General features: G+C 41.0%; 1 protein-coding gene across 18 annotated transcripts in view; it reads left to right on the top strand.

The window, feature by feature from the left end:
• The window catches only part of LOC111250947 (uncharacterized), a 128,211-nt gene that overhangs the window by 93,228 nt on the left and 20,065 nt on the right, over positions 1-14,918 (top strand). Inside the window, exon 1 of one of the 18 annotated variants that reach the window (XM_022806973.2) lies at positions 6,987-7,587. The exons of the other annotated variants lie outside the window; for them this stretch is intronic. Within the exon in view, the coding sequence (XP_022662708.1) occupies positions 7,537-7,587 (51 nt within the window). The 5' untranslated portion in view covers positions 6,987-7,536. Of the gene's footprint in view, positions 1-6,986; positions 7,588-14,918 lie in introns of those variants that run through there. 18 annotated transcript variants of the gene reach the window in all.

Here is a 14,918-nt window from a genome sequence, read left to right as displayed (position 1 = left end):
GCTTCGCTGGCGTGTGTGACAGTGAATTGAAGACAATTGTCCTGGTCTCGTGATTGTGACAGCTACTGTGGGCCTAGGCACGACGAAGGCACATTGTTAAGGACAGGGCGTGTTCGTCTAGTTCCGTCGCGGCACCTATCGATGCAGAACCTCATATTTGACGTGACACTGTGCCATATGCCTCTGCGGGTTTAAACCCCGAATACCTCTATGTTTCAAGTTCTACTTTGCGTTCCAGCAGACGGCTGGCTCCCAGCACGGAACGAAATCTGTCTGCACCCGGGTTCGAACCTAGACCAGAACCTAGATCCCTTTGATAGCTTAGTGGTTAATGTATTCATCTGTTAATCTACGTTACACATTGTTAGCTGGGTTCGAACCGGCGCATAGACACAGTTCGTTTGGTGCTGAACGCCAGCCGTCTGATGGATTACCTAACGGCAATACCGGACGTAAGACTTGACGCGTAGGAACTTCAGAAACCTGGGGCATGCTGCTTATTCCATCGAACAGTAGCTAGACTGGTGAATCGTACTTGTGTTGTTCAAAATAGATTCACTAGGGACGCTTCAACCCTCTTTCGTTGTTGGTTACCAATAATGTCATTGGGACGCACTTACATAAACTGTCAGACCAACACCAAGTTAATGGCAACCCAGCTTTCAACTTCAGTCGGACCATCCATAGTGTAGGACCATAGTCATTCATTTCCGTCGGTTAATATTGCAAGCTATAGTAATTGCATTTGCTCGTTTCTGCCTGAACTTTTCGCTTCATGTTCCTGTCAACCATAGATTCAACAAAATAAGCTATTATCCGAATTGTCATGTGTAATAAATGTACAACGATGTTAAATTTATAACAAGAAACGGTCGATGAAAACTCGACCCCACCCATGACTTCAATTTTTGTTTATTCATTCCCAGTTCAATGATAATGATGTACTGAAAGCTAGCGGGTTCTCCAATGCCTTTAAATAAAATTCACGTTATGGTCCTTCGTATACAGGAACCCCGTAACTCGTTAAATCGTCCTCTGGTAACTCACCGTGTGTGTGAAGGCAACCGAAGGAAAATTATGTAAATTTCGCTAAACCCTCAAGCTCGGAATAATTGGTCGTGTTGACCGCGGCTAAAGACGAGCATGAAGTTCCTTTTTTCAATCAGAAGATTTTGCCTCTACCGGCCGTAACAGTTCTCGGATCAACGATTAGCTACTAAGCTTTTCCGTGGGGCCACTGAGACTCACCGTAGCGGTATTACCTTATGCTTTATTATAAAATTAAGCCAACTGTTCGATAGTCAATTGGGTCGTACTATCACAAATAAAAAGAACGCATTGTTTCTGAGAAAAGTTAGCTCGACTTGCTGAAATGTATTATCACCTCATAATAGGGGTCAATTTGATTTAATTTGGTATTTGTCTAATTCTTGTTACCCCAGTGACCCCTGTAATGACTTTGCCGGTTGCCCGGGTTATAAGTGCCCGACAGCTTAGATGAACAACTGAATAGTAAGACGTCGTGGGTGGCCAGGGCTAATCGGTATCCGATGGAGAAATTCGTGCGAACTTTAAGCAGCTTTTCGCTATTCAAACCGCGATAACAAAGCAACGTACTGAAACACGTATTAAAACGTTACGATTGTAGACAATATCAAACACAATAAAGGAGTAGTTTTAATCGAAAGATTGGCTGAACTCGCATTGTACAATGATAGTTTAATCGCGCTACTCGTACCCGATAAGCTATAATATGTACAATTCAACATGAGTGGTTAAGCTTAGCCCTATTATGTACGTAGCTATCCGACAGGCAAACCGCACTCGCAGTAATGCGTTCAAGATGAGTGACGTAAAGGCTACAATCGTTTTAAGCGGTATGACAATATAAGCTACTTCATTAACAGTTCCCAGTATGTGACGCACAGAAATCATAGTAATTAGGTACTTCGGATTCGTGTCCGAATTATCGATCGTCGTATGATACCGAAAAACTATAAATAAGAACTTCACACTATAATCAACTTGTACCCATATAGAATTACGATGCAACAGTATAGATGTTATGTTATATAACTAGGTAACGTAATAGGTGATTCCGTAGTTACCAACATTATTACCTCGCTATATGCGGTTCGGCTTTAGCAGAATTTAAGCGCGGTAGAAGTAAGTCTGACTTCAGTTAAACAGCCGGTTCTGAGTTGTGTCTGCGACTTAACCTAGCTGCGAATCCTGTACGGTTTATATGATGTAAATTGATATAACCCACCCGTATAAAAGGACTACTCAGTACGATACGCGTGATACTTAACGCATCGGCGATGAACGACCACGTCTCTTGTCAAGCGTGTAGCCCGGTCAGTTAAACGTAAAGTACATTTTTTTATCTTCCTTGGTATCAATAGACGAAGGTAAAAACTAATCTTCCATGTATGTGTACCCTTGACGCTTTTTACCCGCTCTTTTATCCAATACAACATTTAGAGCATATCATCCACTCCCAGACGCCTAAACTTTTCCGAAGTGGCCTGGCTGGCTTATCTTCTTGTTAACTACCATATTTCACATCAGGCTTTCGTGCTCGGGTAGTCGACACTGCCGCCTCTAGCGCCCATTTATCATGTGCCCTATTTATGTGCTTTTCCGACAATATCTATATCCATCCAGGGCAGTAACCTTGCTCATTATCCTTTGTCCGGCACCCGTACAATGAGACAATCAGCATTGAGTTGAATCGACTGCTTTGTAACGAAGGTCAGAAAGTGAAGAACAAACAACAGAGAAAGAGTTGAAATTCGCCCTTTCCTCATATTTTGCGATGTATAACTTTAATCTGAAATATACAGCAATCCGAGCCCATTGATTATGTTGTGTGTCATGGGAGCTGATCAGTAGACAGTTGCCGGTTAGGGGCAATGCTGCAAAGTTGCAGTGAAATACTGATAAATCACCTGCTCTTAGTAACGTATGGCGGTGGCAAGATTGTGGGCGCAGTGGATGTAGCATCAGATGCGCGCTGCGCCGGCGATAAGCACAGCAGTAGCAATTAGTGACAAGGACAATCGCCCACGCTTATGCGTCCATAAACGCCAAAGGGCAAGGCGAACGCAGGTGATAAAAGCAAGACGATGTTATTTTCGTTATATCTTTTTGTGATAAATAGACGCGTCTTTTTATGCGGTCAACAGTATCAAGCAACCGTGAGCGGGGCTTTTTGTTTGCTCCGATTATAGAAAGAGGATAATTCACTCCGATTTAGTTTTTATCATCGATTTAAAGAAAAAAATGAAACGATCATCCTGATATCTTGATTCAGAAAAGAAAAGGATGTTTCTCTTTCTGTCCCACTTTCGATCGTACCCTGGACCGATTTGTGCATAACTGGGACAATATTACCCAACGTTTTCTCCTAATTGAAAATTCTTTGATAACAAATTGGTGTAATATGTGTGCTACCGTTAATATTATTGTTCCGTTCTTTTTTTTTTTTACAATAATTTGGGTTAATTACACGTCCGGGATGCTAAACAGCATCATACTCTGATTCGTTATCATAGTATAATTGCATTAGCAACAAAATCAGTTTGACTTTCTTCGAATTTACAAAAATTATTATTAAAGATCAGCGGCTCGTCATATATATATATATATATATATATATATAGTATACAATAAATACGTGTTTTTTGTGTAGAAACATATGCCTGAAAATCATCATATCCCTTTATATAATATTAAAAGATAGAATTACGAAGGGCAAATATACACAGTTAATCCAGTTATAGAAGTGACGACGATAACGTAGTTCTAAAAAATTGACCAAGATAGCTTAAACGTGACAGATCTGTTCTGTTCTTATAGACAGAAAAACAGCTGAACAACTCAATTCCCGTAATAAATTGCGTTATGTATAGTAGAGTATCAGGTACTCAATAAAAATCACCAGCAAGGACAATGCAACTGGAACAGGAGTAGGGCGGAGGGGAAGGGGTTGTTTTGATACTTCTAGTTTTTGGAGCCGCTACGGTAGTTTCGTGTTAACGAACGATGATTATCATTTTGGTTATCTTGCAAACCGATAGCAATGGGGGAAGAGGTTTAAAACCTTTTATAATAACGGTAGCCATCGTAGGGTTAGTAATGCCAGCAAATGGGAGATTGTCTAGCCAAAAAAATAGCAAATAGCAGTTTCGATTTCATTAGATAGATGTTTTATTGGATAGATCATTCGCTGTTCGGTTGAAGATGAAAAAGTAACTGTGAAAAATGGTCGTTTAGAAACAGGATTGCGTCGATTCAATATATACACCTTTAGGGCTCGAAAAATGTAAACGATAGAAGCGCACCATATAAACTATACGTATGTTTGTGTGAATATATGTGTATTTTATGAGATTGAGACAATGAGATTTTTTTTTACGCAGAAAATAAATTTTGTCGAGTCTGCTGATTGCAGACAATTGACAGAAGTCTATTCGCTATGTAGGAATAGAAGTAGGGAAGTGAGGCCAGGATAGAACTTCCAGCTCACTACAATATGCACGAGTAAGCCTGAGGGTTAAACGATCTAAAAGCACGACGTTATCGACGATTAGTCGACCGTGAAGACGATTATTTCTGAGCTTTGCGGTACAGAGATGTATTGTGCCGTCTTTGATTCAATAGACTCAAAATCATGGCATTAGAAAAATGTATACTATTTTTACGAATACTAAGACGTTGTATTCTTAAAAAAAAATGTAGCGTGTCGCCTTGTGCTAGAGTTTATGCTGATACAAGAAAAAAAATATTTATTTGTTTAATAAAAAAAAAAATAATAAAATGTTTGAAACGCTTTGTTCGTCTCACACTTTCTCGTGACATTCGGTTGGTTGACTAACAATGCCCTTCATTAAATATGACTGGGTAAACTAAAGACGATTGTTTTTGTAAATGGATGAGAAACAATGACGAAAGATTACTATAGCTCCAAGGGACAGTACTTTAATCTGGTGACACGCTAGCGCATAGAGTAAATGTTTGTTCAGAAAACAAATGCATATATATGCTAATTTTCCCAAATGTTATTAAGGTCCATTTAGCTTGCCAGCCTGCTCACTCAAAATACGGCCAAGTTATAATTCGGGACATGCTTTCTTAATTTCGCCATCTGGTGTCCAACTAAAATTCATAGACTGCCGTACACACGTTCACATGATATTATAGCATTGGAATAATGATACGGCAAGAAAAAGAGAGAGCTGGTTTTAAATGCAATCGTTTCAACTTGTTTGTAATGTCACAGCTAAACTGTGGGGTGCTATCAACGCATTACTTTAATATACTACTATGGCCGCATAGACGCATTTCGGCGGCTTTGTCAACGACAAAACTTGCAAAGAAGAAGATCAGCTCGTAAGAACCGTCTGCTTCAGAAGTTTTTTTTGATTGTATGAACAAGCCGCAGTTACGCGTGTGCAGAGTGTTACAGCTACGTTGGGATAGAGTTTTTGCGAGCCGTTGTATTCATCCGCCGTTTTTGACACTCAGAGGGCACCATACGCTCACTGGAAATACAAATAGGGATCGGAAATTCAAGTTCAAAGCTTTCACTGCAGAATCATTGTAGGTGCTAATTCAAGCGGCTTTGATCATTTAAGATGGACAATGTGTGCTGTCGCCGATTTCCTTGCGGTTCATTAACAGTTCAACCAACTTCCCAAACGCCAATTCAGTAATCCACAATCTAAATGAGGACTCGAAGTAGCTCTCATTAAAAAGGCGCGGAAATGCACAAAAATAAAATATCACGTAATTAATGAAATTCAGTTTCACTTCCTATATTACATGTCAGACAGCCTAGTAGGCGAGCACTGGAATCCGGAATGCTCCAGAGTCCGAAGCAATTAGGCACTCCGAGGCAAGGGTCGTCCACGGCCTAAAAACCTATATGAGAGATACTCTCTGAAAACGCAAAAGCCAATAGACTATCTCACCACTCCAACCCCTAAAGCTAGTTTTAGGTATGGACTAGCCATTCAGCCGTTCTCGTTTTTTTTTAAATAGAAAATTTTTACTGATAAGGCAAGTTCGCCTTAAGAATAATTTGGTTTTAATGCTTCATGAAGTGTGAACTAGTGAAGCTGGTATCGGATCGTCGTAAGTCTTTTGTAAGTTACAACAATACTGCGGCGAACGCGCAGATCAACAGTATATTGAGCAAAGTGTGTGTCTTCGCGGAAAGAAACTCGATCATTTGAGCCGCTACGAGAAAAAAGTATATGAATAATTTAACAATTTAAATTTACATCAAAATATATGAGAAATATGTCAGCGAAACTTTGCGACTCTGCCCGAACCAGCATAACGTAAGTGAAACTAAAAACTTACCTATAAGGTTCGAAAAGAAACTGTTGAAAATGACCCCTGAACTGTTCAGTTTGCGAAAGGAGACAAATGGCTGTTATATTATATATATGCGCTTCCACCGACCGAGGTTACCTCAAAAAGCGTACGCCGATTACCAAAATGCACCAGAATATCAGTTTCTGTCAAAGTGCAACTTCTAAGGAAGTGACATTAATGTTATCCGATTTCGTTCCAAACACCCTATTGTATAGATAAGTGCTCAAGTTACGACTGCTTACGACTAAACTTGAACTAGTTTTTCATTTACCTTAGATTCCAGTTTAGACTGTATTTCAAAACAAACTAGGTACCTAACCATTGTATACCTTACCAAGCATAACCTGTATGTATATATAATATCGCTTTCTCCCACTATCCAGGATCCAGATCGAGTAGGTCAAGAAGAGGGGTTATTTTTTTACCTTGCTTCCACTGTATCGTTAGTAACTGAACACGCCATTGCCACTAATTTCGTGTTGGTACTATGAGTTGTATTATTATTATTATAATAATATTATGTGTGAAATTTCCTCTTGCCCAAATCGCCCTCTCCCCAGCCGTTACTTCGGCGGCCAATACTTGCTCAGTGTAACGGTGACGCCGGTTGCAAAGCGCGCGAGCTCATCCGTCCTAGAAGTAGAAGCATGTGTTCGCTGAATGCCGCTGACGCACAGTGCTCTACCGTGGTTTACAGAGCTCCGCGGAGCAGCTGGACGTTGCAAAGGGCTGTGCTTGCTATTCAGTATTTTTACTACCACCGTGTCGTTTAACGATATATGGCTGACGTTTTAGTTGCTTTTGCTAGGACGCCCCTGGCGGAGTGCGATGAAGTCGAATGAAGCCAAGCCGGGTAAGACTGGTGGCAAACTTTGTTGAGCGGGCATAGTTACGTGCAAATTGTATGATATAGTTTTACCCTGTAGCCTAGGCTGTCCCTCGCCGATGTGCTCATGTTGTTTCATAGCTGAGGCTGTTCCGTCGTGTGTTTGTGTATAAACGATACGCTGTATGTACGTGCAAGTGTACTGAGTGGGATTGAACGCGCTAGTCTGATGTATCAATGAAATGTACAAGTACATTGCCCATGACAAAAGCAAATAGATACATTGAAGTTTGGAAAAACAACATTATCAACTCAACGCTCGGAAGATGTCCCTTTCACTAAGGATAAGACGTCGTTTTCCGTCGCTGCTGGCAAAAGTAAGTAAACGCGATATACGCATTTATCATATAATGCGGCACGCTTTTGATTCATTTTCGCATGAAATGTTTGTAGTAGATGGCTTCCTAATATAAATGATACATAGAGTTAGCCATTAATAAACTAGCAGTTAACTAACTAACTTACTGTCTCGTATGTTGTGTTTTTTGCATGCGCACGAATGCAGCTCTTAACGATCTGAATCAGATAAGTTAGCGGACGCTTCGATATTGTTTCTGTAATTGTACATATCGTGTATTGATCGAAAAATCACCCGTAAATGAAAATATCGTAACAAGCTGATCCCTCAAACAAATAGTTGGCATTTGGACATTGAAAAATCGGCAAATATAAGGCAACGGTACTTGCGAGGCGTTTTCCTTGGCCTTGAAATATTTTTCAAAGTCATACACATTCAGCTATAAAAACATGTATGCAATGGGATGAGATAAGGTAGCACAGAGACACAAATAAATCTAAAGTCGTCGATATCGTGGATGCTTGATAGAAAAGAGTACAAACGCTGAAATTTCCTGGCTCAATTTAATTGTAATATACGATATCTAAAGCGTTCAGAAAATAAGATTGCTGTATATTGCTCCTAGCAGGTAACAGGGACACCAAAGTTTGATCAATAAACGCATGCCTATTTTAGGTCACATGTTGGCATGCGCTCACTGCTCAGGTAATGATGACCTGGATCGGCTTGTTGAGTTTAACAGCAAGCGGCCCTTCGAGTACCTTCGTTTCGTCTATACGTCATTGAGACGACTCATCAATAGAATCAACATAATCAAAGGCAGAACTCAATATACCGTAGAGATACATTGTCTCAAAATACCATTATTGCTTGTTTCATATTTGTTACAACGGAAACAGGGGATCTTTCAACATTCAGCATGTAAACAGTCTACTCGGAACAAACAAACTTAATGAGAGAAAATTGCCCTTTTACGTAAAGTCAATAAAACGAAAAAAAAGTAACACTCGAAACAAATTAAGAACTTTTCATCTGGTGAGAAGTATCAATTGACGGAGCGTCTTATTTGGCGTTCTGTGTTCTCCATTGGGATTCAACAGCCTTTAGGTTTTTTAAGTATATTCTTTTAGTCATACTTTAGTGCAACAATCTGACAATCAGTGTTTAAGAGATCAATTTCTAAAAAACAGTATGGTAAAACGAGAAATCGTATTGGCAGAATCTGTACGCTTCTAGATGGGCTCTTTCGGGTGCCGCGCTACTACATTTAAGACGATACCCAGCTATACTAGGAGGCAAACTAACCAATCTAGTTTCAAATCTGTTCGACTAGGACAACTAGGTGCACTGCTTTCAATTCATGACGGAAAAAGTATATCGGGTCGTCTAAGCATGTCGAGCATTGTAAATTTTCGTAAAGCCTATTACCCCATGGTGCGTCAAACGGGTCGGCTTCAATTAAGCATGAATGTGAAATAATAGCTAACTCTACAAAAGTAAATGGCTTGTTTATTTACCCAACAGTTTCTGCTGTAGAAAGCCGTCTACACACATGAACAGGCTTTTGCATATACAATATCGGCGTTAGAAATACCGCGCGGGTTTGAACCGCGCAGTATTTCTAAACAAGTATTCAGAATAAACATCCCCTTCGCTGGTTTGTCACATAGTGGCCAAGTACATTGATGTAGCACGCTTACACCTGCAGTAATATAGCAATCAATAGCAAGCGCCTACTTATAGCCGCTTCGAACGCTAGTCTTATAATTTATATATATATATATATATATATATATACCGCATCATATCTGAGACGTATATGATGACCTATTGATACGCAATGTATAAGGGGGCTTTTGTGTGCAGACCCATTTTTGCCCCGCTCGGGAGGAAAGTATTCGCTTTCTGTTACCCCCGCCCTGCCCCTGCCCCTTCACAAGAATAAGTGCTAGACAGTGTTTGGACAGTTAGAGCCCAAATGCCTTTGCATAGCTTCGGGTGCTCACCTAGCATTTCGCTTTTCTGCTGTGTCCGGAACGCAATCTGGGCGCTCCGCTTATCGGGCAGATTTTCGCTCCAGATAGCCCATCAGACCCTATGATGCTTCTAAAGGGACAAAGCGTAAAAGCGACACTTCTTCATCAAGAGAGAAAGGGACTGCTGCGCAAAAGTTTCCTTCTGCTTCTTCAATTCAACGAACTCTTCTGCTGATGCTTGCTGGTAATGTCAAACTGCTGAAGAAAATAGTTAGAAGAAAATCGCGGTGTGCTCCAGATGTGACTGTGATAATGGAGTGTTCCGGATCTTCTGCGGCAGCTAACGGTTCCACAACGATACCGAGGGTCTGCACGGGAGCAGAACCTCGATAGATTTGTTCTGACCGTGGGTTGAATTAGACATACGTAACAGCTAGTAAGAGGCGCACAGTGTACAGCAGCAGCAGCAGCAGCAGCAGCGGCGGCATTAAAAAGGAAACCTCTTAACACCCGTACACAGCTGGCCATTGTCGTCACTGTTCCCATAATACCCATTCGGATTAAAGATCAGAGTCATTGTTTTTCTTGATAGTTGCGCACTTTTTTGCTTGCCTTTTGTCATGTCTTGTTGCATAGCAATACACGTGTTTCCATGTGTGAATGATAGAAGGGTGCTGTTACAGTATATACGACAAACCTAAATAAAAAAAGAGCTGGCTGGACGGCAAAATATGGGACACCTTTGAAGATTTTGCGCTTTAACTTAGCCTAAGATCTGCACCTCAGATAACGAGTGTAATAGAAAATTTGATGAGCCGCATCTTTACATTAATACTCGCTTTTTCACAACATAGGCGCGCTTATAAACAAAACCGGTTTTATATTTTCCCATTCAACATGCACAGCCGTTTGTCGGTTTCAAAATTGTTTTGCAAAGTGATACCCCTCTCCCCCCCACGCCTTGTAAAGGCCATTTCTGTTCTACAGGCTAAAAGCACAGCGCATTTGCTCTGTTCAGTCGGCTAGCTCAGTCAGTTCCACCGAACTAAACCCCGTAGATTTCAGCATTTTCGAACAACACGAGTCGCTGACATCGGCAAAAATAAAGCGAACGAAAATCAATATAGCATACAAACAGACGCATATTTTTACGTTACAGCATTGAAGGGGTGAAACTAGGACAGGTTATTAATTATAGTTATGCCAACATGATTATTATAGTTGGGCTTCTGCCGAAATTATAGAGACACACTGTGCGATAATTATCGACCTCTTTCCTTCTCGAGTTCTGATCGGCTGTATGTCACCAAGCGCAACAGCACGATTGCACTACGATGATATTGGCTTGCAGTGCTATTACCTATTGTAATGTTTGCATAATGGATTGACAGAGGGTGACTTCGGCGGTTATCCTGGTGACGACAACCCGATCGCTCATTTTGCCCTGCTTGCCTACCGTAAAAGAGAGGAGCATAGCGAGAACGTATATTTCAAAGAGGAGAGATACATGCTAAACATTTTTTTTATTAATTTCACACATTTATTCTGCGCTCACATTAGAAACTATAAAGTACAGAAGAAACAGTGCCAGGGAATGCTTTGTGGGGAAAATTTGAGTAGTGTGTACGAAAGCGAAACAAACATGGCCACTAAATGGGCCATCGAATGAACGACTGCTTTATGTTCGTGTATCTTATGCCTGATTGTACGTCGATAATATGACCCAGAAGAATCACCATTATCATCAACATGCGCCATCATCACATTGTTATTATTGTTATTATTATTGATATCGTTGTTCTACCAAACTTGCATCAAGGTGTTTCGTGAAATTTTGCTTGATGTCTTCCAATATTTTTCTCACGATTTATCTACGTAGCTTTATGTATAGGTCGAAAAACTGAGCCGACGTGTATCATTGTCTAATACGGGGAAGAAAAATGCCGGTGGGGCTTACAAATATGTTCGCATAGAGACGTTTGTGTACACATATACGGGGCTATGTATTGTTTAAGGCCGTCTTGTGGTGTCACAGAGAAATGTGCTAAATATAGACGCATTTATAGGCGCGTATCTCTGATATGTATTTACATAGTGCATATCTAATGCACGTTTTTATTCCGGATCCGGAGTGATCTTAGTTCGATTCGATACATTTCCGGAATCGGCTAGATGTTCAGTAAAATTTAATAGTTCCGATTACATTTTTATGCTTAGAACGTCATAGAATGGAGACAGCAGAACAGATAGCTTTGCAATAGGTGATTAGATTTAGGCGGTCTGTTGGTGATGCGATCTACGCTTTTGTCCAGTGTCATTTACCCAGATGACAAACTCCACTAGTAACCATGTTCGATAAGGAAAAAAGCTTAAATTCATTGATTGTCATATAATATCTAAGTATGTTTGTTGCTTCGGCAGTTCAGTACTTAGTAACACCTGCCAACGTTAGCACATCGTAATCTTGCTCACTTTGCTAAGACAGCCTGAAGGAATTCGACGACCCGCTTTTACTTCATTGATCTATACGAACGTAAACGACCCGGTCGGCTAACAATATGACACTCTTTGTATCACGATAAGGCGTCGCTATATTACACAGTCTATTTTTACCACGCATTTCTGTTCCCTTTCCCGTTCCCTCTCCTCTAGCCCTGAATTTTTCAGCCTTTTCGTCGTTTCCGACTGCTCGCCACTTTCTGACAACTTTCCGTCGTTTTGTTGATGAACTTCACGAACAATGGATCACCGCTCTCGTTGAGGACCGTTCTCCATACGGATGGGCGCACTTTTCGCATCGGGTTGGCATTTATAATTCGTTCATTGTTAACCCGATATGGTTGCTGGCGGCTGTTTGTTAGCGGACTGCGCAATTTTGCTGCGTCACCATTTTCGCCTGAAGGCTTCTTCTTCATCATTGAGATCATCATCATCATCATCATCAGCGATAGCTCTAGTGCAATAAACTTTCGTTTGCGCGTCAGTCGGTCTTCGTTCCGTTTTCTCTGACTGTTATTTACGGATTTGGCACAGGCTTAGCCTAACTACTTAGCCAACTTATGTTCCTGTTATGACTGCCACTATTGTTGTTGTGTTGATCTTGGCATTGCCATCCCATGTCGTCATTTAACGCTATTCAATCAGACTTCCTTTAATAGCCGATCGATTACAAAAAGTTGCGGTCTTCGGAACTTGATTGCCTCCTATCGAAACAATTGCGGTAGCGGCAGTAATCATACATCTGTACAGGTAATTTTGTGCACCTGCCCCCGTGGGCAACGGCTGGTACTAGCAAACGAACTGACGGACAGGTAAACGAAAAGGAAAGTGCGAACACCTCCATCAGAATATAAATTCATTACTCATTCGTTCATTCAGCTATCAAATCAGCCAGCTGTTTTCAAGCTAACGAGCAACGACGATACAACTTTGCGTGAATTTGTTTTCCGTCCACTCTAGCCCCTTAACGCCGCCTGACTCTTTATAGCGTCGCCTTATCTTTGATCTTTACAAATCTTTATCTGTTCGTACAAGTTCTCTCCTCGATATTTGCATTCAAATTCCTTTACTTCGTCATCATCCGACAGTTTCTGCTCGCAGGCCTGAAGCCACTTCACTTCTGCTACTCTCCTTGACGTGGTTCGTTGCCAACGTTGTTATGGCTTTTGAGAGCAGAACAGCAACTTCTGCTGGATGTTCTATTTGAGCGACGGTCCTGGGCCTAAACTCTTAGATTTCTAAAGCCAGCGGCGCTCTGGCGAAATATTCGTTGGACGAGTCGCCATTATATTGCCACAAGACAAGTGTAACAGCGGCAGCCCAATTCATTCATATATGTATATATATATATATATATATATATATATATATATACATATGCCATTGTTGCACTGGTCCCGGAAAACATTCTTTTTGCTTCATGAGTTTTTCTCGTGTCGATTGAAGTGAAACGCAGTGACGAAATAAGAATGCGTTACGAACGAGCACCGGGGACCATGCGCACGTTTATGGAGGAGATTAGAAACGAGAAACTGCCTGATAAAGACGATAGCAGCGGCAGTCTCGCGGGCATGGATTTTTGTCAAAGTAGTCAATCGTAGCGCTCCGTGTTCTGGCATAACATATAGTCGATATTTGAAGATAGCCATTTGCTAGAACAGCACCTAATGCTAGGGATGATAATAGCAGTTACCTAACTGTATTTCTTTTGTCTTTTACCCACACTAATGAATCTAACGGTAAAATCTGCTTGTGCATACTGACTAGCCTATCCTTTGCTATGATCAGACATTTTCAATGAGTAATGCTACCCTCTAGCGGGGACACGTCCTTGCCTGATATGATATGAAGTTTTATGCGCGAAGGCAGCTCAATGATCTCTTGCTGGAAGTTGTTATTCCGTCGCGACTACCGGTGCCACAGTCACTGTCGCAAGCGAAGATCGTTCATTCTAAATGTTATGAGTATCGCATTTGTGTTGCCGGAGCTATACTTGTTAACTAAGCTTTCCACTTTCCCTAGACTCTGTACAATCGAATCGCCGTTACGTGCCACCTCTGACGGGTAGTTCGGGACGGGACAGAAATCTGGCTATTTTTATACGCTATACACCCAGTCTACGTGAGAAATGTCTATGTTACATGTCAGTACATCGTCGTATACTGTAATATCGTAGATGTACTGACACGGATTCGCTATGCTTTGTTGTTGTCAGCCTGTAACGACCCTCCAATATAACCTACATTAGTCAATTGTACTATTTTTAATACATCTGCTCCGCGCCTAGGGTCTGAAATTCCAGTGGACCAACACCAATAACGTGCCTTGTGAACAGTACCATCAAAAGACGTAATCGTCCATGCAGAAGAAATTCGTCGACGGTATGCCCCAGCAGGGGGGTGGGTCCCAACTAATATTGTCTGCTTGTAATATTTACGAATTGTTTTATTTTACTGGACATGTGATCTGGTTCTACAGTACGTGGCCTGTTTCGTAGCTGGAAAGGAAGAGAGAAAACTATATTGCTTCACTACATTCTACTCCACACGATACTGGTCCTAAATAATAATAATATTCAAATATTTTGACCTTCCCCTTACGGGAGCACTTCGAGAGATGAATTATATTGTCTGCTCAATAAAAACTGCATAATAATCATTGACTTTCTATTATAAAACAATGTTATACTGCCGTTATAATAAGCTGGGTCCCTTCGTATAGGTATATATATTTTGTACGCAAGTGACAGATGTCCGCAGTGACAACAGCGACCTTGTAGTATTAAACGTCTCGAATACTACTGTTGATTTAAGTGATGCTGGCAGCACTCTGGATTTGGATTTTGCGGCCCAAAAGGCGGATATCGCTCGTACAG

Source organism: Varroa destructor, unplaced genomic scaffold, assembly GCF_002443255.2.
Source record: "Varroa destructor unplaced genomic scaffold, Vdes_3.0 BEIS01000005.1, whole genome shotgun sequence".
NCBI classification, from domain to species: domain Eukaryota; kingdom Metazoa; phylum Arthropoda; class Arachnida; order Mesostigmata; family Varroidae; genus Varroa; species Varroa destructor.
Note: the sequence above shows the minus strand (reverse complement) of the source record. Positions and strands in the feature narration are given on the sequence as shown.